At 40.6% G+C, this 20,378-nt stretch overlaps 4 protein-coding genes across 4 annotated transcripts; 3 read left to right on the top strand and 1 right to left on the bottom strand.

Moving 5' to 3' along the window:
* Positions 1–1,004: 1,004 nt before the first annotated feature.
* Positions 1,005–1,511, top strand: LOC101315122. The gene has a single exon (XM_004292616.1). The coding sequence runs from the start codon at positions 1,005–1,007 to the stop codon at positions 1,509–1,511; it is 507 nt and encodes a 168-aa protein (XP_004292664.1).
* A 398-nt stretch (positions 1,512–1,909) lies between these two features.
* Positions 1,910–2,598, top strand: LOC101311433. The gene has a single exon (XM_004290758.1). The coding sequence runs from the start codon at positions 1,983–1,985 to the stop codon at positions 2,481–2,483; it is 501 nt and encodes a 166-aa protein (XP_004290806.1). The 5' UTR covers positions 1,910–1,982; the 3' UTR covers positions 2,484–2,598.
* An 8,376-nt stretch (positions 2,599–10,974) lies between these two features.
* On the top strand, positions 10,975–11,804 carry LOC101311147. Its single transcript, XM_004290757.1, has one exon. The coding sequence runs from the start codon at positions 11,087–11,089 to the stop codon at positions 11,585–11,587; it is 501 nt and encodes a 166-aa protein (XP_004290805.1). The 5' UTR covers positions 10,975–11,086; the 3' UTR covers positions 11,588–11,804.
* A 2,844-nt stretch (positions 11,805–14,648) lies between these two features.
* Positions 14,649–15,486, bottom strand: LOC101310851 (indole-3-acetic acid-induced protein ARG2-like). Its single transcript, XM_004290756.1, has 2 exons — positions 15,224–15,486; positions 14,649–15,099 (listed from the first exon to the last, which is right to left on the bottom strand). The coding sequence occupies exons 1-2, from the start codon at positions 15,283–15,285 to the stop codon at positions 14,868–14,870; spliced, it is 294 nt and encodes a 97-aa protein (XP_004290804.1). The 5' UTR covers positions 15,286–15,486; the 3' UTR covers positions 14,649–14,867.
* Positions 15,487–20,378: the final 4,892 nt, after the last annotated feature.

Below are 20,378 nucleotides of genomic sequence, written 5' to 3'. Positions count from 1 at the left end.
CCCCCACAGTTCTTAACCATAGTGTTCTGTATTCAACTTGTTCTCAACCATAATGAGAACATAAACCCAATTCATTTTGGAATCTCAACCCTAAAGAATACTATTTTTAACACACCTTTGATTCTTTCAAAAACAACAAGAATTTCAATGAAAACATTTCCTCAAATACTACCATATGTATATATCAAACTGATTCAATACTAATATGTATTGTATGTATATATAAATTTCCTCTAAATCCCGGATTACCGAAGACAAGAAACCAGGAGTGGCGACGAAACCAGCAGTCTTCGTCTCCGACGCGAAGACCCTCGTGAAAGCTCACCGTCTGGAAGTGTCCTCTTCTCAGGCTGAGTTGCGTTGCGCTTTGTGGCCATCGAATTAGAGCGTGACTCCGAGAGGCGATGGAGGAAAGGACGAAGAGGTGGAGCTCAATTTGGTGACATCGACATCAGAGAGAAGGAGAAAAGGGGGCGGGGTGGGAGACATGGGCTGATGCGGTTTTTAGGTTAGTGGGTGTTTCAGTTCTAAACAAAGAGAAAACGGAGACGTTAAACTAAACTCACAATCCTGTCAATTTTTCAGCTGGACACGTGTCGTGTTTTTACTGGTTGGGGACACCAAATCAGCTTGCCAGCTGGTGTTCCGGCCACAGCAAATAATTTCTCTAAGCTTTTAGGTGACTGTTTCAAGCATTATTTGCTAAACCATGAATTTGTGCCCAGCAGTCTGAAACGTCATCTGATGTGGAGCTATGTCCAGTCATCCTGAATGTAGCACCTTCTGGACTCATTGAGAAGAGATAAATTCCAATGCAATGAAAACCATTAATGGGAATTGTGACAAAATGTCATTATCCCTTTCAATCTAGCTGCCTGAGATGCATAAGTACTCAACCACCACAATTGATCAAGGTCCTTGGTTAGATCAATACGTGTTTTCCCTATTGCTTTGCCTCCATTTTATACCTATCTCAAACACCATCTAGAAACTCCATAGTAGAAATGGGTTCCTTCTCTCATCGAAATCTCACATCTTCATCGATGGTGTTTCCCTTACTCACCATTCTCTCATCCTTTGCCTACTGCGAAGTTGGCAAGCCATCAGCCTACGACGTACTTCAACAATATGACTTCCCAATCGGTATTCTTCCCATAGGAGTTACAGGCTACGAGTTGAACACAGAAACCGGGCATTTCTCGATCTATTTGAGTGGGACTTGCACCTTCTCCGTTGAAAATTCATACGAGCTTGAGTACAAGTCCACCATATCTGGTTTTCTGTCCAAAGGCAGGCTCAGTGATCTGAAAGGTGTCAGTGTCAAGGTGTTCTTCTTCTGGCTCAGCATTGTCGAAGTGGTTCATGTTGGCGATGACCTGCAGTTCTCTGTGGGAATTGCTTCGGCTAATTTTCCAGCCAACAACTTCGATGAGAGTCCTCACTGTGGGTGTGGATTTGATTGTAACCGGTTGAGCGCTTTCCTGCCCTCATATCCGGTAGATGCTTACTGACTGCAAAGAATGTTTAGCTGATATGAGTTACCTTTCTGTATATTGCTATGTAATCCAGTATGTCACTTGTGTTTTACATCCAAAGATTATTGATTGCGTAATTACATCATGTTATATGACTTATATCTAATCTTTGATTTTGTTCCGAAAGAATTAGATGAAAATTGTTTTAGGCGAAGGTTTAAGATTTTTCGACTTTGGTGTCTTGAGCAGCTTGATTCTAAATCTTCTGTTTAAACTAAGTTAATTAATGTCACAGCCCTAGTGTGCAGTTTTTATGTATGCATTCGATCGTATAAAATGGAATATGCTTCTTCTCTCATTAAAATTCCTCTCTATATATCCCAACTAACATTAGGCTGTGCATAGAAACAACAACCTAACAGTCAAGGCTTCAGCAAACAAAGAAGTTCTGCTTCCAACTAGCACAGATAAACAGGTTTTCATTTCCAATCAAAACTCATCTCTCTAATGGCAACAGTACCATGCCTAATACTCTTCTTTCTGGTCTCCTTTTCCATCTCAACCCCATCTGCATCTGTCAAGGACGAGTTGACAGCTTACGAAGCACTCGAAGAGTATGACTTCCCAGTTGGCATCCTTCCCAAAGGCGTGCTAAGCTACGAGCTAGACAATTCCACAGGTGAATTCTCAGTCTACTTGAATGGCTCTTGTACCTTTTCTATTGATTCATATGAGCTCAAGTACAAGTCCACCATAACCGGTGTGATCACCAACGACAAGATCTCGAGCTTGAGTGGTATCAAGGTCAAGGTGCTGTTCCTATGGTTGAGCATTGTCACAGTTGTTCGAGACGACGATGAGATCGAGTTCTCTGTTGGTATCGCCTCCGCGGACTTCGCGGTCAGTAATTTTGTGGAGAGCCCGACGTGCGGATGTGGGTTTGATTGTGTCAATGTGGATGGAAGGAAGATCAAGTTTGATGATCAGTCACAACTGTCCTCTGCTTAAGCATTAGTTTTCAAATTATGTTGGATCCGATTGTAATTTGGGAACCAATGTAGGCATTGTAACCGATTTAAATGAGTGAAATGGGTTTGTTTAAATCACTAGTGTTGCTTACCTGAAGTCTCTCTGTGAATCTGAGACTCATCATAAGCTAATCAATTGCACCAAATTCATATTTGTGATAAAAGAAGAAACCAAATTCATAGTTGATTCAAAAAACATGTGTAAAAAGCTACATAATTTGCTCTCAAACTCAAAGAAATAAGCAAAGACTCTAAATAAAATGTTTTCCAAGCTAGCAAACATAGGAAATGAACTGCTGTAGTTTGCTACTCCTTCAGTCAGGGTGCTGCCATAAGTAATTGTTTCTGAAATCAAGCAAGGGTGGTCTTGCTTCATCCAAATTTCCATAATTTTTCAGGGAGAGCAAGCTCCTATGAACACTCAAAATGTTCGACCAAATGCCTTTACACCTACTTGGACGTTTCACAACTTTCATAGAATTGCATCTCAAGTCCACAAACAATGATGTTTCGTCCAATTCATCATCGAAAAGTATTCCATTCTCCCATTCACCACAACAAGCGTTCATGAACCCAAAATCTTGGCATGATTCATGCACATCTATAGTGTAATCTCGCACCCACTGTTTTGTATGATAATCTTTCATCACCCATATATCAATGTTCACACATGAAGTGAAGTCGATTATAACAACAGCCATAGATCCTTTTAAAGCAATCAAGTTTGTGCCCACAAGCTTCAAGCTTGGTAACTCCAAAGTGGGAGTCCGATAGAACTCTTCTTTTGTGAAATCAAAAGAAATGATGAGAATTTCTCTGCCTTCTAGACTCAACCAATGCATATCTCCAAAAGCACATATGCTCGTGTGAGAACATAAAGGATACTTTGGGGAGGAACTAGAATTTAGAGTTTGCGGGGGTATCTGTCGCCATGAATTTGTGCCCAATTCAAGAACTTGGGGCTACACTGCCCCAATCGAAGGCATTTTTTCTACTAATTTCGGACAAGCGAAGAATCTTGTGCGTTCTAGTTAGACTATCAAATCCCATGCCGTAAACTTCGTTGAAGATTTTAGTGTTACGAGTACCATACTTTGAATACTGAATGCCACTCTTCGGGAGCCTTAGAACTTCTCTGGTGAAAGGATCGATCAAGAAGCAATCTTCGTAGTTTCTAGTGAAGAGAAAGAAGTTGCAGTAAGCAAAATACAGAGAATAACGAGCATCGTCGGAGGTTGACAGAATTTTCGAGACAGTAAGGCTACCTTTGTTGCCATCGTAATTCAGGCATTCTATCTCTTTCATTTCATTTGTGGACGAATCTTCTCCCACAAAACGCAGCGTAAGGCGAGGAGGTTGATGATCAGAAGCAGCGTTGGTGAGAATGTGATAAGCTCAAGAACAACGGAAAGGGAAAACAAAAGAAATTAAACTGAATTCATTTCATTGATGCCCTCTCCAGGAGAGGAAATTCCTTACATATAGGTGGGTTGATGAATTCAAACGTTATAGTTGGGAAGGTCCACTACTACTAGAATGCCAACAAACTAGGCATGCCTAGAGAGACAAAACATAAGCTGCAGACTCTTACTGGGAGCTGAGTTGCTGCAAACTGGGAACTGAGTTGCTGCCACAAGAAGACGCAACTGTACATGAGGGATCACATGATGAAGATAGGTTGGGCTGATGGGCTGATGGACTTGAAGGATTGGGCTGAGGGTTAGGAATGATCCTAACAGAATGGAGAAACGAGAATGCAGTGAAAAGAAAAAGGGCGACTGGACTATGTCTAACAAGGTTTTAGAGACGCATCGGAGGCAGCAGACTGATTTTAGTGAAAGTCTCTTAAAAATGTCACACAGGATTTCCACAGGTAGATCCAACAGCCTCATCTTTGCCTTCTTTCGCCTTCTCATCTCAACCTGTGCTTTTTGACCTTTTTATAATGCGATAGTTCTTTTTGGATAGGGAAACTAAATCCTAGAGGCTAAAGGAAATAACAAATTGATCTACAGTATTGGTGGGTATGTCCTGTAACTTTTATGAATATTTGTAATCATTGGATCGTTAATATATCTGATGGTTGTGAATATTTTGAAATGAATAATTGTTTACCCGGTGTCACACCCCAGGACTAATTCCGCCGTAACACGATATTGTCCGCTTTGGGCCCACCGGCCCTCACGGTTTTGTTTCCGGCAGCTCAGGAGCAGCTTCCCAGTAGGTCACCCATCCTGGGATTGCTCTAGCATCAACATGCTTAACCTCGAAGTACCCATCCCCTCCGAAGACGCTGAGCCACCAAAAGGCCTCGTGTTAGATTGGAGGTGGGCATGTACATATACAGCACATAAACCCCTCTCCGTTTGGCTGATGTGGGATATTACAATCCACCCCCCTTGGGAGTCCGACGCCCTCGTCGGCACACTCGCACCACACGGCAGAGTGGCTCTGATACTAACTGACAAGACCCACCCCGAATTTCACCTTGAAACCCGAAGTAAATCCTGTGGGGACCATCTCCAAGGAAAGTTTACCGAAAAATTCGACATAACCTCCCTTGAAAATGGACAACCCTTCCTAATAAAACCTGCAAACACTTCTGAAAATTTAAATCCAACCATAAACTCCTGGAGCCGTCGTGCTAAATAAAAGTTATTGTAATATCCCACATCGGCCAAACGGAGAGGGGTTATGTGCTGTATATGTACATGCCCACCTCCAATCTAACACGAGGTCTTTTGGTGGCTCAGCGGTTTCGGAGGGGATGGGTACTCCGAGGTTAAGCATGTTGATGCTAGAGCAATCCCAGGATGGGTGACCTACTGGGAAGCTGCTTCTGAGCTGCCGGAAACAAAACCGTGAGGGCCGGTGGGCCCAAAGCGGACAATATCGTGTTACGGCGGAATGGGTCCTAGGGTGTGACAAATGGTATCAGAGCACTAGGTTATTTGTTTCTTTTCTCTTTTTAGTACTACCTCATATTCTTGGTCATGCTTAGTGTCTATAGAGTGATAGTCTGACCGCGGCGGATCTATTAGCATTATATGCTTTAGACACTATGTGTTGATTAGGTTTGTGATGTAGTTATTCTTGTCTTTTTATGGACAATATTGTGTCATAAATGTTTTTATCATCAAGACTATGCCTCTGTACGCCGATCTCTCAAGTAATCATCATGCTTTGAATAAGGAAAGAGGTGTATGGTTGACGTTTGTTTGTTTGTTTTTTTTTTTTTTTAAGGGTTATTGAGTTGATATCTTGAAGTGTTAGAGTTCAATTGCGAGTTGGGAACTCCAGTTGGGAACTCATAAGCTTGTTAACATTCCTTTCCGGTATCCAATGATTGATTGGGTTAAGAGTAAGGTTTCAGATTAAGATGCTAAGGTGAGCATCTTGTGCAAATCTGTTGGGTGAAATGTTGATGATTAATGCCTTGGAGTTGTCCATTTTTAGTGGGCAAGATTGGAGTCAAAAAATTGATTGATGGGAGATTTTGGTATTGAGTTACGTGACTTCTGAGAGAGTCGATTTGGAAGGAAAGTTTGAAGTAGTGATGTATTCTATTGATGTAAAAGTTAGTTGAAATGATGAGGTGAGGTATCCATGGTAATTCAAATGGGTACCTATATGAGTTGTTGAGGACCCTAGTCTTGGGTTAAATAAGGTTTTAGGGAATTTATGGCTAGTGATTGGGTGGTAAGACATTGCTGCATAAAGAGCTAAATGTCAATTTAGATAAGTCATGATTGAAGGCCAATTTACCGACTATGTTTATCCGCAATAGAAAGCAGTTGGGAACATTTTGGAATAATGCTGGTTATGTCAGCACGTATCCTGGTTCCTACAACTTTAATTATGGATAAGTTTTTATCTTTTGAGCAATTTATTAAGATAGTGGTGGTAATATCTTTTGGAAATGACGGATAATAATAGTCGATGAATAGTAAGATTTCTGATGATTTTGGTCTCTATTGTGAGTTAGTTGAAGTTTGTTAAAGCACTAAGTAGAATGACTTGGATTGTTGGTTTTACAAAAGTCATTCGTTAGTGCGTTGTGACAACTTCTTGTTGTGCCATAGTCGGGGAATTTTTAAAATTTTATTGATGGCACTAAATGTTGAGTTTCAAGCAAGTTTGGAATCGTGGAGTGAGATGTCAGTTATATTATTTTAATCGTGGAGTCAGTATGGATTCTTTCGGAATTCCAGGTGTTGAAATTTGGTTTCCAGATTTGTTGAGTGTTTGGGAAGATGATAATGTAAATGGAATTGAAAAGTAATGGTGGAGTGAGAGCGAAATGGTTGTGGTCATTTCAGTTTTACGACAACACCTGGTGAATTTATTCGTGTTGTCATGGGTATTTTTCTAAAAAAAAGAAAAAAAGAAAAAAAGAAAGTTGCGTGGATTTGGTGGAAGTGGCAGCGGTGGAATAAAGCCACTAAATCATGAAGCAAGAGTGCGTGGGTGTCCATAGTAATTTCAAGCTGCATTGTTTCGAGTAGTGATGTAAGTTTTGAATTTGAGATCGAAGTTTGTTTGCTAACATCATTTCTTTCACAATAGGTGACTAACTACGACACAACAATGGGAGGATCTGTTCTCACCTTATTTCTAATTCGGTGAGATGGAGTATAGTTTTGGTTGTGGTGTGTGTGGGAATATTTAAATTATTCTTACTGTAGTTTTTGGGTAGTATCCTCAAAGCTTGAAATTATGGAATGCGAATTCAACGCTTCGATTTGAAGGGTAGAGATTCTGGTTATTTTGTCGAAGTTTCGAGGTAAATGATAAATTGGTAGTTGTGTCGTAGTTATGGATTCGGAATAAATCCAGTGGTGATCCCAAGTGAGCTAGAGTTCATTTAAGCGATGAGTCTTGATGCCGTAAATCCTATGTTGTAGTTTGAGAGTTGCATGGTGATGTTGATTTTGATGGTTTGTGTCGTTATAGGTATATTTCATGATGTAGCATTATGGAAGAGGGTCGATTCGGTGGTGATCGATCGAAGGAAAGCTCGACTGTGTTCTACAATTTTCGGCGAGCTCCGGCAGGGACGACGGCTATGAAGGGTATAATCTTGTTCTCCTCTCTTCCCTTATCCTTTCTATGTTCTGGGATATTCGAATCGAACCCTAATTTGAAAATCCTTTTTCTTCTCTTTTCTGTGTTCGAGCTCGAGCTCCGGCGACTGCATTCCCGAGAGGCTCGGCTGTCTCCTTCCCTCTCCTAGTGTTACCCTAGCCCGAAGAAAGGCGGAGCAAAGGCTGGAGGGGGACCTGAAGCTGTGTGGAAATGCTTTGGTGGAGGTGGCGATTGAGGCAGTGGTTCCTAGGCCAGTTCTTGATTTGGAAGTAGCTAGAGGACCTGTATGATGAGTTTTAGCAGGGAGGAGCCACTGGATTTTCATTTGGGCATAGTGGAGGTAAGTATTGATTTTTGGGTGCTGCTATGTTGTTCCTTTGTGGTTTGGAGATGGTTAATGACTGCTTTTGGTTATTTTGTGTTTGTATGTCGAGAACTCGATATATTGAAGGATATAGGGAGGTCATGGAGAAATTCCGGCAAGTGGCCGGAATCCGGCAGAATATTCCGGTAAGTCGTCGGAATCCGGCGAAGGCAGTTAGTCCGACAAGAGCAGTTGAGGTAGTTATCGAAGTTTTCCTTTTTGTTTTGCGTTGTTTCATAAATAGGAAAGTTTGTCGGTTTATAATCGGAAATCTTTCTAAGTGAGGAAAGTTCCTATTTTGGGGAAACTTTCCCTTTTTGAAAACTTTCTATTTATGGAAACCCATTTTGGGTGCCCTTAGTGATTTATGGTGTGAAGTTGTATAGAGAGAGAGTGATTGAGGATTGTTTGGATGAGGAATCAATTGTAATTGAATTATTAAGATGGTTGTTGGAATTAAATTGGATGGTAGAGTAATCAAGGTAACCCGATTTGTTAAGTCGAAGGTTAAAGTGGAAATTGTTGAGGCTTCGTTAGTTGGCTAATCATAAATCAATTGGTCAAACTTGCTCAATCCTGGTCAACTCAGTAAACCTAGTCAAACTAGGAAGAAGTCGAATCGTTAATGATTATTGGAGTCCGGTTTGACCAATTTATTCTTCTGTTTATCGTCAGACGTGGGATTGGCTAGAGAGTGTGATTAGTTGGAGGCAACGCTCGAGGAGTATTCCGAGCATTGGAAGGCTTAGGCCTCATACTGTGAGTGGACTTTTGTTTTAAATAAAATGCATGCTATAGTTCATAGATGAACAATTAATGTTGTGGAGCATTTTGACGTCATTTTATTTTGACGATTTTATTTCTCTTGGAGAGTTACCGAAAATGGGATTTTCGGTGGATATAAATATATATTTATGAGAGAGTATGTATATAAATGCTAGCTAGCCCTATGTGTCTATCCACCTTAATGGCGTAGCATATAGCCGCATTATGGTGTGACGTGAGCGTTGGACGCGAGCGTAGTAGCCCTATATGAGTGTCTAATTCATATAGGGGGTATGGACACATATTTATATACCCGTCTGTCCATCTTAATGGCGTAGTGTAGCACCGCATTAAGGCGTGACGTGAGCGTTGGACGCGAGCGTAGTAGCCCTATATAGACCCATGAATTTATATAGGGAGTATGGACGTGTGTAAATACATACATATATGTTAGAGCCTGAGAGGCTCGATATTTTATAAGATAAAAGTTTTTATCGCTTGCGTCATGCATTCGATTTTTCCTTGGAAATTGATTTGGGGAAACATAAATATTTTATTTTATTAATTTATTTTTGTCCACTCACTCTAACGTTATTAAATGTTTTCCCCTGGGCTCTTCGTTTTAAAATGCCCAGTTTACAGGATTGCATAGTTGAGGTCGGGCGAACATGGAGATGAGGCATAGTCATCATATAGCTTTCGCTTGTTAATTTATTATGTTTCCTTTCTTCCTATTAGAGTTGCTCTGAACCTATAAATAGTTGGTTATGGGATTTGTTTAAGTTAGTATTTATTTTGGGTGGTGTTGTGATTTGGGGGAGCACGAAGGCTCCAGGAGTTTATAGTTGGATTTAAATTTTCAGAAGTGTTTGCAGGTTTGGAAGGGTTGTCCATTTTCAAGGGAGGTTATGTCGAATTTTTCGGTAAACTTTTCTTGGAGGTGGTCCCCGCAGGATTTACTTCGGGTTTCAGGGTGAAATTCGGGGTGGGTCCTGTCACCCGGTCACTTTCAACTTAATAAAAAATAAATAAATATTAGGTTTGCGAGTAAGAATAAGAAGACGACGAAAGATACAGAGAAAAACATTTCAGTTTGCACGGAGAGATAATAAAGAGAGAGAATTCATTTCGTTCATCAGGTTTCAATCGAATAGAGCATGACCAGCTCTTCACATTACCATCATTTTAATTATTAAATATTAAATAAATAAAATTAAAAAAAGTATATGGTATTGGTGAGTATGCTATCATGTCTCATAAAGGAAATGAGCATACCTAGTTTGAGTAGGAGTAGTCAATATATTTCAAATCAGCTCTATTCTTCTGCTAGGGTTTCAGTTACATGCTTCGGCAAATTTTCCAGCCAACAACTTCGAGGAGCGTCCTCATTGACTGGGTGTGGATTTGATTGTAACTAGTTGTGCCCTGGTCTGCCCTCGTATCCTGTCGGTACTTACTGACTGCAATGAATGCTTTGCTGATATTTTGCTATGTAATGCAGTATGTAACTCTTGTGGTTTACATTCAAAGATTGTTCATTGCCCAATTACATCATGTTATATCTAATCTTTGATTTTGTTCCCCAATAATTAGATGACAATAGTTTTAGGCGAAGGTTTAAGATTTTTTGACTTTGGAAAAAAATTGCGTCTAACCCAGTATAGGCATACTCGTCCGGACTCTCTTTTATTTACATAATTTTACATATGTAAATCATAATCTTAACCGATCAAAAGTTGAATTAACCAATAAATATCATCTCTACAAAAAATAAATGTAAACAAAAATCGTTCGCTAAGCCGAATGTATCAAACAATGGACGGCTTATCGTAAAACTGCTAAGTTTCACAAGAATTGTCGATTTGTTAATGCGATGAGCTGAGCAAACAAATTTTGTTTACATTGATTTTTTACAGAGGTGATCTTTATTGGTGAATTCAACTTTTCAACGGTTAAGATTATAAACTACATTAGTAAACGTATATAAATAAAAGAGTCCGGACGCACACGTATATATTAGTCCGGACACAAGTATTTTCATTTTTCTTTTCTATGTATAAGATCAAAAAGGGACAAATGGGTAAAAAACTGACTTTTTACCACATTAATACTAGTTATTTCGTCTGTCTGTCTTGTTACTAAATTTTCGGCAATCTCGATAAGTGGGTTGGCCACAACATGGTTTGCCAAGATAAAACCACGTCGTAATCTACCTAATTCACCAAAACGTCACCGTATCAATAACTAACATCGTTCTCTCCCTCGCTGTCAGTCAACTCCAACCGACTCTCCTACTAGTATTTCCCGGAAAATACCCCAAAAAAAAAAAAAAACAAGTTCCCAACAGATTTCTCCGTCGACGAAAAACCATGTCTCTCCCGGCCATTCTCGCGGTCCTCCTCCTCCTATCACCCTTATCCTTTTCCGCCGCCGATGACGACACACGGTCGGCCTACGACGTCATCCAGGACTTCAACTTCCCGATGGGGATTCTCCCCAAGGGCGTCACCGGCTACGACCTCGACCGGAGCAACGGCAAGTGGGCCGCCTACTTCGACGGCGCGTGCAGCTTCTCGCTCGAAGGCTCGTACCAGCTCAAGTACAAGTCCACCATCACCGGCACCATCTCCAACAACAGGCTCAAGGACCTGACCGGAGTCAGCGTTAAGGTCTTGTTCCTGTGGCTCAATATCGTCGAGGTTTCACGCAGCGGCGACGACCTGGACTTCTCGGTGGGGATCGCGTCGGCGTCGTTTCCGATTGATAATTTCTACGAGTGTCCGCAGTGCGGGTGTGGATTGAATTGCAGCCCGGCGCCGCCGCAAGTGAGGAAGATTAAGATGAAGAAGTCTCTGGTTTCTTCTATTTGAGTAAGGAATTGGATTTGTAGAGAGGTTTTATTGTGTTTGATTACATTTTGAGATTTTGATGATGTGTTTAGTTCTATTGCAATAATTATGATTCTGGAAATAAATTGAAGAAAATTGATTGTAATTCTTAAGGAGGAATTAGAGGATTTGAGTAATTGGTGCTTCGATGAGTGTATAGAACAGGTGGTGTTGTACAGGATGAAATGAGGGCATAGTTGCGCTGTGTGTCGATTAAGCAGAAGGGAGTTGCAGAGAATTAGTGATGTGTTTATAGTGGATAGTAGGAATGAGAGCTAAAAGACCATATACACTTGATTCGTCCGAGTGTAGTATTGTATTTGCGTGTCATACAGATTTAGGAGTAAGTTTTCTTGTATCTGAATTAGGATGTGTGCTCTTATGAGGTATGGTAGGGAATGCTTGTTCATTGTTGTGCTGGTATGTCTACAGATAGATGAAAATGTTTGAATTAGGTGCTGATGGAAAGGCTTGTCACGTATGGCTTTGTGTATTGGAGTTTGAGGCTTTGGAGAGGTTTAGGGTTTAGATTAGGTGCGTACAGTTTGTGATGATGATATAGGCTTTGGATATAAAACGATGTTCATGTGGACAGTGTCTGTATTTCACTGCCTACTATGGCGAGGTACTAATCTTAATGCTCTCTTAACAAAGTTAGGAATGATATGTCCTATTACATGTGAGTTGATTTATACCTAGTTGAGTATCTGCACTATGTTATAGACGTATAGTTAGATTTGTAGATGATACTCTTAAGTTGAAAGGAATGTGTGACGAGTACATCTGTAGTATGTTGAGTAATTGAGTTGAGTAATGTACACTGAGATTTGAGAGTTTAGGGTTTGAAGGTCTTTGATGTGCAGTTCCTTCTTTCTTTGGTATAACAAAATGAAGATTTTCTGTGAGATATTTTGCTTTGTAGTCTCCATCCATTGTTGCAGTGAACCTGTGGGGAAACTGATGGCACTGGAGCCTATACTATTTCCAAGTGGGAGAGAATGAGAACCTCTGCAGTGTTCCTCTCTTTCATTTTTTTTTTTTTCCCTTCTAGCATAAGCTATTAGATTATTAAATTTGAGTTTATATATGATTGTAAAACCGTACAGAAGTTGTAGTCTTTATCCAAGAATGTGATTCCCTGTTGAATTGCGAAGCAGAATAATGGAGGGAGAATTGAAACAACCCATAGAGCTTTCAGTTTCTTACTCATCTGATGTGAAATAATGATTACCCCTCATCTGGACACTCAGAAGATCATATATCTGCACTCATGGTTTCAGTTTCTGGTTTGATTAGGAATTGATGATTAGTATTTACAGACCACCGGTGCTGTCAACCGATATATCAACATGCTTCATCTTCTTGCCTTCTGCATGATCCATACGCCTTATTTTCGGTACACAGCACTTCATGTTATGAACCAGGAGCTGAAAGTCCTGACGGGACGAAGCTATTTGGTCATATGACTCGTAGTATCCTTGTGGATGACCTGAGAAGAGTGTATATTCTCGTCATGAACAGTTGAACACAATGGTTTTCTATCTCTCTTATAATGCCAGACGACAAATAATCTACTCAGAATCGTTCGGATACAATTGTTGCGTGACAATTTTTCTCGTGGCAGACCACATTTTTCCTTTAATTGATTGATGATTGATTCCAACGGACAGTGAATACAAAAGTTCAAAATCGGAGCCGAAAGTAGTTCTGTAATTTTTATACTATATAAATATATATCATTGCTTTGCTATGCAGCCTTGTTTTATTCCATGAACGTCTCTCCAATTGTCGCATCGCTTTGCTTCTTCTTCTTCTCCTTCATCTAGAAGCAAAGCGTATACAAAACAAACAAATTGATGTCATCCCAGAACGAGTAAATACTTCAACATCCCTGTGTTAACGATGCTTGGCCTTGGCCCTGGCCGTTGAGACCTCGAATTGGACAAGTCGTTTTAGTCTTGCATGACTAAGTCTTAAAGACTTAAACAAAGTAAAGAGTCGACAATTCACCGCATCTAGCTTTATTAAGCTTGCATCACAGGTTTTGGACCTACCCAGAAATTTTAATTCTTATCTTTTGGATGATTATGGGGTTGGCAAACAAAGTGATGAGACAGAGTGATTGATACCTATATTTGCTCCTAATTAAATTAGGTTACAAATGCGTGTTTATGTATAGTATACGCCTAACACTAATAATTCTCTTATCTTGGACTAGTTTTATGGCCACCAAATGGCAAGTGATATTCTTCTGTCCCCAATTATTCAACAGTAGCAATCAGTCCCTTTGCATCGTATTGTATTATCAGCGATGCTCTATGCATTGCACATATCATGTATTTTATAGTCGGACCTTGCCAACTTGGGAGCTACAAACCATGTTCCTTGTCCGTTCAAATTTTAATTATATCTCTTCCTGTAATGGTCGGATACAATAGTTATTCTCAATTATAAGGTCAAGAATGAGGCAAAATTCAGCTTACGAAAGTGTCAAAAGTGACCCATACCCCATGCTGCAATGCATAGATTAAGCGTTTCACATGCGTCGACGGATAAAGTCTTAAACGTAAAGAGTCTTAACAAAAAAAAAAAACGACATTTCGTCTAAGAAAAAAGTGACTTGCCGTCTCGCCTAATTAGATTCCTTTTATGCAATCTGTTTGCATACAAATTTTTAGAACAATCTTGCGAACATTGTATATCGTTTACGTTTATTGACCAAATGGTTCACAAGTGAAAAGTGCGAATACTCGGCATTATACCTGGAAACCAGATAGAGACAGTTGGTCACGAGTCATGACCAGTGTAATTGCTTCTACAGGCCCCAAACTATGTTTGTGGAAATAACTTGGCTAATTATCCCCTAATTATGCCTCGATATTTCAATTCCGTGCACGCACCAGAATCACTATGTTTGACCTTCTCATTTGAGGCAGTAGTTGATTGTTTTGATTCTAATTTCAGATATCCAAAGAGGAACCATTTGTAGCATTCATCACCCAGTTCACGTAATGGATCACTCAAAGAATCAAAAACGCAAAATCATTCTAAAAATGAGTTTCTTTTTATTTCAAAAAATTAGACCAAAACGTTACATGTAAACCCTAAACAGAGGAGAGGACGAGGAGAACAAGCTATTACAACATTATATAAAATCTGGCCAGGTCCGCCGACAGCCCATTCCTCAGTATTTTTTTTTTCTCGTCATTCCCATAAAAACGACGAGAAAATCATCACCCCATTTTCATCCTCAGCACGAAAATCAGTGCTTCTTCAGGAGAGCGTTACGGAGCTCAGCCACGTCGATCTCATCGGCGCGGTTTTCCGGTCCATAAACGCCGGTCTTGGGGTTAGGGACCCACGAGACCTTAAAGACGGACCCCACCTTGTCTTCACCTGATTTCTTCTCTAGGTTTACGCTTCTAGTAACAGAAGCCGCAGCAACCTCTCCTCTAACCGCCGCAAGTCCTGGTGACCCCGCCGCGTATCCACGTCTGCCATTAAAATTAACAAGACACCATTAGCTAACCAATACATAAATTAATCAATAAAAGAAAAGGCTACCGTGTCGATGATACAGTAAAAAAGAATGTTTTAGATCTCGGAAAATATCTGTACCTGGCGATTGTGTTGGAGACGAGAGCGGAGAGAAGCTTAGCGTTGGAGAAAGAACGAGCCATTGTTTTCTTTTTTTCTTAGAATCGGAAAACTGAAGAAACTCAAAGAGACGCCGGAGCCGGAGAGACGCTACTGCGGAGAGTGAAAACCGGAAGGAGAAAGATTGTCTCACCTTTCAACTTCCACAGCAGCGAAGACAAAGGCAGAGGGATCTCTTTGTGTATGGCTCTCTCTCTTTCGAATGGAAATGCGAAGATGGTTTCAGGTTGAGAGGAGGAGAGGGGTTTATAAAGGGCAGGGAGACGCAGAGAAGCGGGCAAGTGGGGTTCTGTAGGGCCAGTAACTTCGCGCCACGTGGAGGGAGGAGAGAGGAGACGGCTCCGTTTCTTTTTTTGAACCGGGTCAACGTCGAGGCGTGTGGGGGAGGAAAAGTCGGCGGGGGAGCGGTGGGAGAGGCCTTTTGGATAATGGCCGTCGATGGGGGAGGGGATGTGAGATCTGAGGCGTACAGGTGGGTGTAGAAAAGAGGAGGAAAGGGTGGCGGGGTTTCTTGGTTAGGTTCTGGAAGGTGGTGCATGCAAATTGGGCTCGTGAAAATTGAGAAGAAGTTTGATGGAAGGTCTAGCCAAGTCAAGGTGTCGATGATGAAAATAGGAGCTCCAAATTAGAAGCAACTAAGCAAGTCTTCGTTATGACGTATCACATGTATTTTAAATAAGATTTTAAATTTTAACCGAAAATCTCATAGTATTATTCATGATTTTCTAATGAAGAAGCAAAACGTATATGACTACGAAGTAGCACCTTTATTTCATTAGAATAAATTCTTCTATGCACGACGTGTATTTACACGACATAATTTTAACCGTTCATAACAATTTATATATTTGACCATCATATTTCTATATTATTTTTTCTAATCTTGATTATTCATGTATGTATATGAAGATATACGCCGTGCACTGAAAATGCTCTCATGTTTCACGTTCTAAATTTGAAAGATCTAAATATAAAGCATGACAGATCCTGAACTGCTGTGCAACTTTATACACGGTTGTTACGTTAAAAATATGTACTCAAATTAAATCATGAACGGCTATGGAGCTAATAATTTGCCATTATTATGTTTACTACGTGTGTTATGTCATTTTCTTTCTTTGCCGTTAACAGCTGCGTAACCAGGTGTATAACAAAACAAATAAAACACGAAATAGAAAATGAACACGTATTCTCCTTTTCTCGCTGGGTGAAGCAATTATCAAGGCTTAAAATTTTATTAAAATTGAGTGGACAATGCAACCGACGTAAATATGAAGGCGCAGGGCCTCAGATGCATACGCACACAGGCTGTTCACAGCATAAAGATAGGATGATCATGTCCATAGATTTTGAAGCCACAAAACTTATGATCATAAAAGAGTGTCTTCATCCGCAGATGTCTTCTTCAACTAACTAATCCCGATTACGGTTACGAACAAGATAAAACGTTGCGGCCGGACACTCGATTAATTTTCATAATTTAAAAATTGTTAACTCACTTATGTAAAACTATTGATCCAATAAATCTTACGATATATGTTTTTTAAGTCTTAAGTTTCAACACTCGAAAGCACTCCTGTAGAAATATAATGCGACTAAGTCGTGAAATTAGTCAGTCGTGAAGTTATGGTAAAGCGTGCGCACCGCCCAGGAGAACATGAATGGATGGGCTGGAACTCTGGAGGTGCTATCATCACGAGAATGGCGTGCATGTAGTTGCAAGTTGCCCATACCATGACAGAGAAAACCAGCTGCTCTCTGCTGCTGCTTCGTAAAACCACGGCGCCGTTTCCGGCGAGCAGTTCTGACAACTGTCCGGTCTTGTAGTTTAGATATTTTCATTGTTGTCAGTGAAGCTGTGAAGATATTTTCTGATACGTAATATATGCAGGGTCCTACGAGCCTGCAGGCTCAATTACACTGATACAGTGATACACCCCCTCTCTCCATGTAGAGCACAAAGCAACAATTACGACAGTCGTTTTAACGCATATCAGCCTCTCTCGTGGCATTGGTTCTCGTCCCCTTACTACCTCTTCTGGCTTCATCGTCGTCGTCATCCAAAGACTAAGACCGGAATACGTAGTAGTCCACTGGTTCCAGATGACACACGCCCTGGTCTTTTCATGGTCCTCTGTTAATTTCTCACGACCGCCTACCCTTCCTCTGATGTCTTTCTAGAAAGACACCACGAGTAGTCAAAAAGGGGGAAAGGAAGATCGAATTGGATATCTAGTTGGAGTTGGTGAATTAACGATTAGCCATCCATCACTCTTCTAGATCCTTCAACAATTTGCATTACAAACTCCGACCATGTCAATGGATGAATGGATCTTGCATATACTTAATTATCCTTACTTAATTATACTTAAGTAAGCTTCTTCATCATGATCAAACAAATAAAACAACTTTAGTGAGCTCTTCTTATATACAACGAAGTGTCTTGTAGTTGATAATGGTCAATGCATTTTAAACGTACCACTTGCATTTTAGATCACTTAGAACTTTGTTTTTTTAAGGCTAAAGATAACTATTTAGCAAGGTTTCAACCCTAAACAGTTAAACACCACTATTTAGCAAAATGTGCTTTTTTTAACTCACTAATCAATTATAAAACATGCTTCATCATGAGCAATTCATCAATTTGTTTATTCTTGACGACTTATAATATTTACTTTAGTTCAATTTATATCATTTCATACTTACATACCAATCTTCAATTCACTCTTCATGTGTACCATATATTGATATATATAATATATGCGACTCTAGGCTGAGCACAAAGGTTGGAGTCAAAAAATGAATGGAGCCATTTGCTAGTGAGAGGTCGTGTACTCTGCAGATTTTGGACACTACCTCTGTCCACTTATTAATCAAAAATAATTGTGGCTAGCTAGCTAGTGGAGGGAGCAAAGGAACCTGATCATCGATCCCACATCTCATGCATTTTGTGTTCCATCCCTTTCATTGGTTAGTTTCTTGGATTTTTTTCATTTTAAAATAAGAAGAAATTGAACCAAATATGTAATGGACATCACAAAATGGTCGAAAGGGGGGACTGCGCATGCCCTCAAGTTATGAACCCTGAAATTTAACCACATAATTGTGATTAACACGGACTTGCACATATTTTTTTAGTTTCGATTTATCAAATTAAAGAAAAAGACTATCAAGAAAAATGAAGGTTTTTGCAATGGCTTTGCTTTGATTGTGATTTCATTGGTAAAGATGTGGGTCGTATAGGCACAAAAATACTCAATATCGAAAAAAAATGCTTGCTCTTTCAAAAGAATCTAAATAGATCATGCATGATTTTGTGGTTGGTGATGCATTCAAAATGTTTTATCATAGGGTTGAGATAGATATGATCTGAAAATGTTAGCGATGGCGATAACAGTCGGCTATCATATATGACAAGTATTTGTGAAACAACCAGTGACGAACAAAGAAAATAAATATGAAATGAAAACTTCATGTCTTACTTGGTTTGCGGAAAGGAAAATTTGAAAAGCACAAGAATAAGAACAAGTTTGATGGAGAAAGAGTGAAAACGGAAGACGTTTATTTTGTAAGCACGATAAATGAGTGGCTAGGTGGGATCATGAGATCACACTGAGGCATTCTTCCCAATTACACATAAAAAATTGAAAGAGGGTTAACTAGAAGAATATAAAAAAAGTAGGTTTATCCAATCGTCAAACTCTTTTTTGTTGTTTTTTTTCCTCACGTGTAAGTTTATATAAAACTCACTCAACATGTGAGTTTAGTGCGCATGTTAGTCTTGTTTGAGCCCAGTGGATATTTTGGTCCAAGACTCGGAATAAGTTTTGGATAACATTTGGGCCAATACATGTGGCCCTTTTTAAATACGAAGCCCATGTAGGGTGGCGAGATCTGGCAGCGCGCGAGCTAGATTTTTGTAAGGATTCTGATACCCCGCGAGATTCGATGTCCTCGCGGGATCCTTGTTTCAGTTCGCGTAGGACTCTGCAGTGCATGGCGAGGTAGAAAGGGGCTGTAGCGCCTCGTTGGATAAGACCGCTTAGTGTTCGAGTTCGCATATGACGCTACAGTAACGCTTTGCGGTGGGAGAGACCTAGGCGAAGTCTGTTTTGGACACGTGTTGCATGGATAGCGCGGTTCGCGAGCTGGTCGTATCCTGGTGGGATTCTAATTGCTGAGTCCGAATGGATTTGTGATTAGGTCTCTACCGATTGCTTGCGGATCGCTATATAAGGGAGCTTGAGGATCTGGTCTACACACACAATCAAATCATACAAAACAACTACAAATCTTCGAGCCTCCTCGAATCTAAGCGCACCTTGCCTTAGTTCTCAGATCCCTTACGGATTCGTCCTTTCTTCCTATTTGTTGCTCTGCTCGCTCTAACAGTGAGTATCGATTCACAGGTGACAAGAGGTTTTACTCGTAATCCCTCATCCGCGAGGTGGCACCGGAAACCCCTTTCTTGCTTGTTTAGAAGTTTAGCGCAGCGCACTTTCTCCTCGTCCGAGAGGTGGCACGCCCCGCAACCTTATTTTTACTTTTGCATCACCGGAGTCCCGACTCTGCCCCTGCTGAGACGCGTGGCCAAAACATTGGCACGCCCAGTAGGACCGGGAGTATAACATTCTCGTCATCATTAGGAAGTCAGGAGGATCCCCATACGGGAGACCCTCGATTTCTTGTCTGAAACATAAATCTCCACGATACAAGCCCCATAACAGCGCGGCTTGCCGATCTCTCACCCAAGAAGAGGTTCTCGCCCAGTTTGGCAACCCCGACTCTAGCGAAACCACAATGAAAGGTTCACGACCAACCCAGGATGCAGGACCTACTGTACCCGCGGAGGAAGTTCGCCAGATGTTTGGGGAACTGAAGAAAGATCTCAACTCGCTCAGCTCGAAAGTCGACACCCCCAGTAAAGCATCAAGGACCTATCTGAAAAGGTCACGAAGGATAGAACCATCTGGTTTGCTAACCAAGAAAACCTTTCTAAGCTCAGCGAGGAGTTTAACTACGTTGCTGGTCAAGTCAGGGAAAATAAGGACTTGGTGGAAGGTTCCCTTCAAAGGATCCAGAAAGAATTGGACCAGAGCAAGGCAGCTTTCACACA

The sequence above is a fragment of the Fragaria vesca genome, linkage group LG2 (assembly GCF_000184155.1).
Source record: "Fragaria vesca subsp. vesca linkage group LG2, FraVesHawaii_1.0, whole genome shotgun sequence".
Classification (NCBI taxonomy): domain Eukaryota; kingdom Viridiplantae; phylum Streptophyta; class Magnoliopsida; order Rosales; family Rosaceae; genus Fragaria; species Fragaria vesca.
The sequence above is the reverse complement of the archived record's forward strand: the minus strand, read 5'-3'. Positions and strand labels throughout refer to the sequence as shown.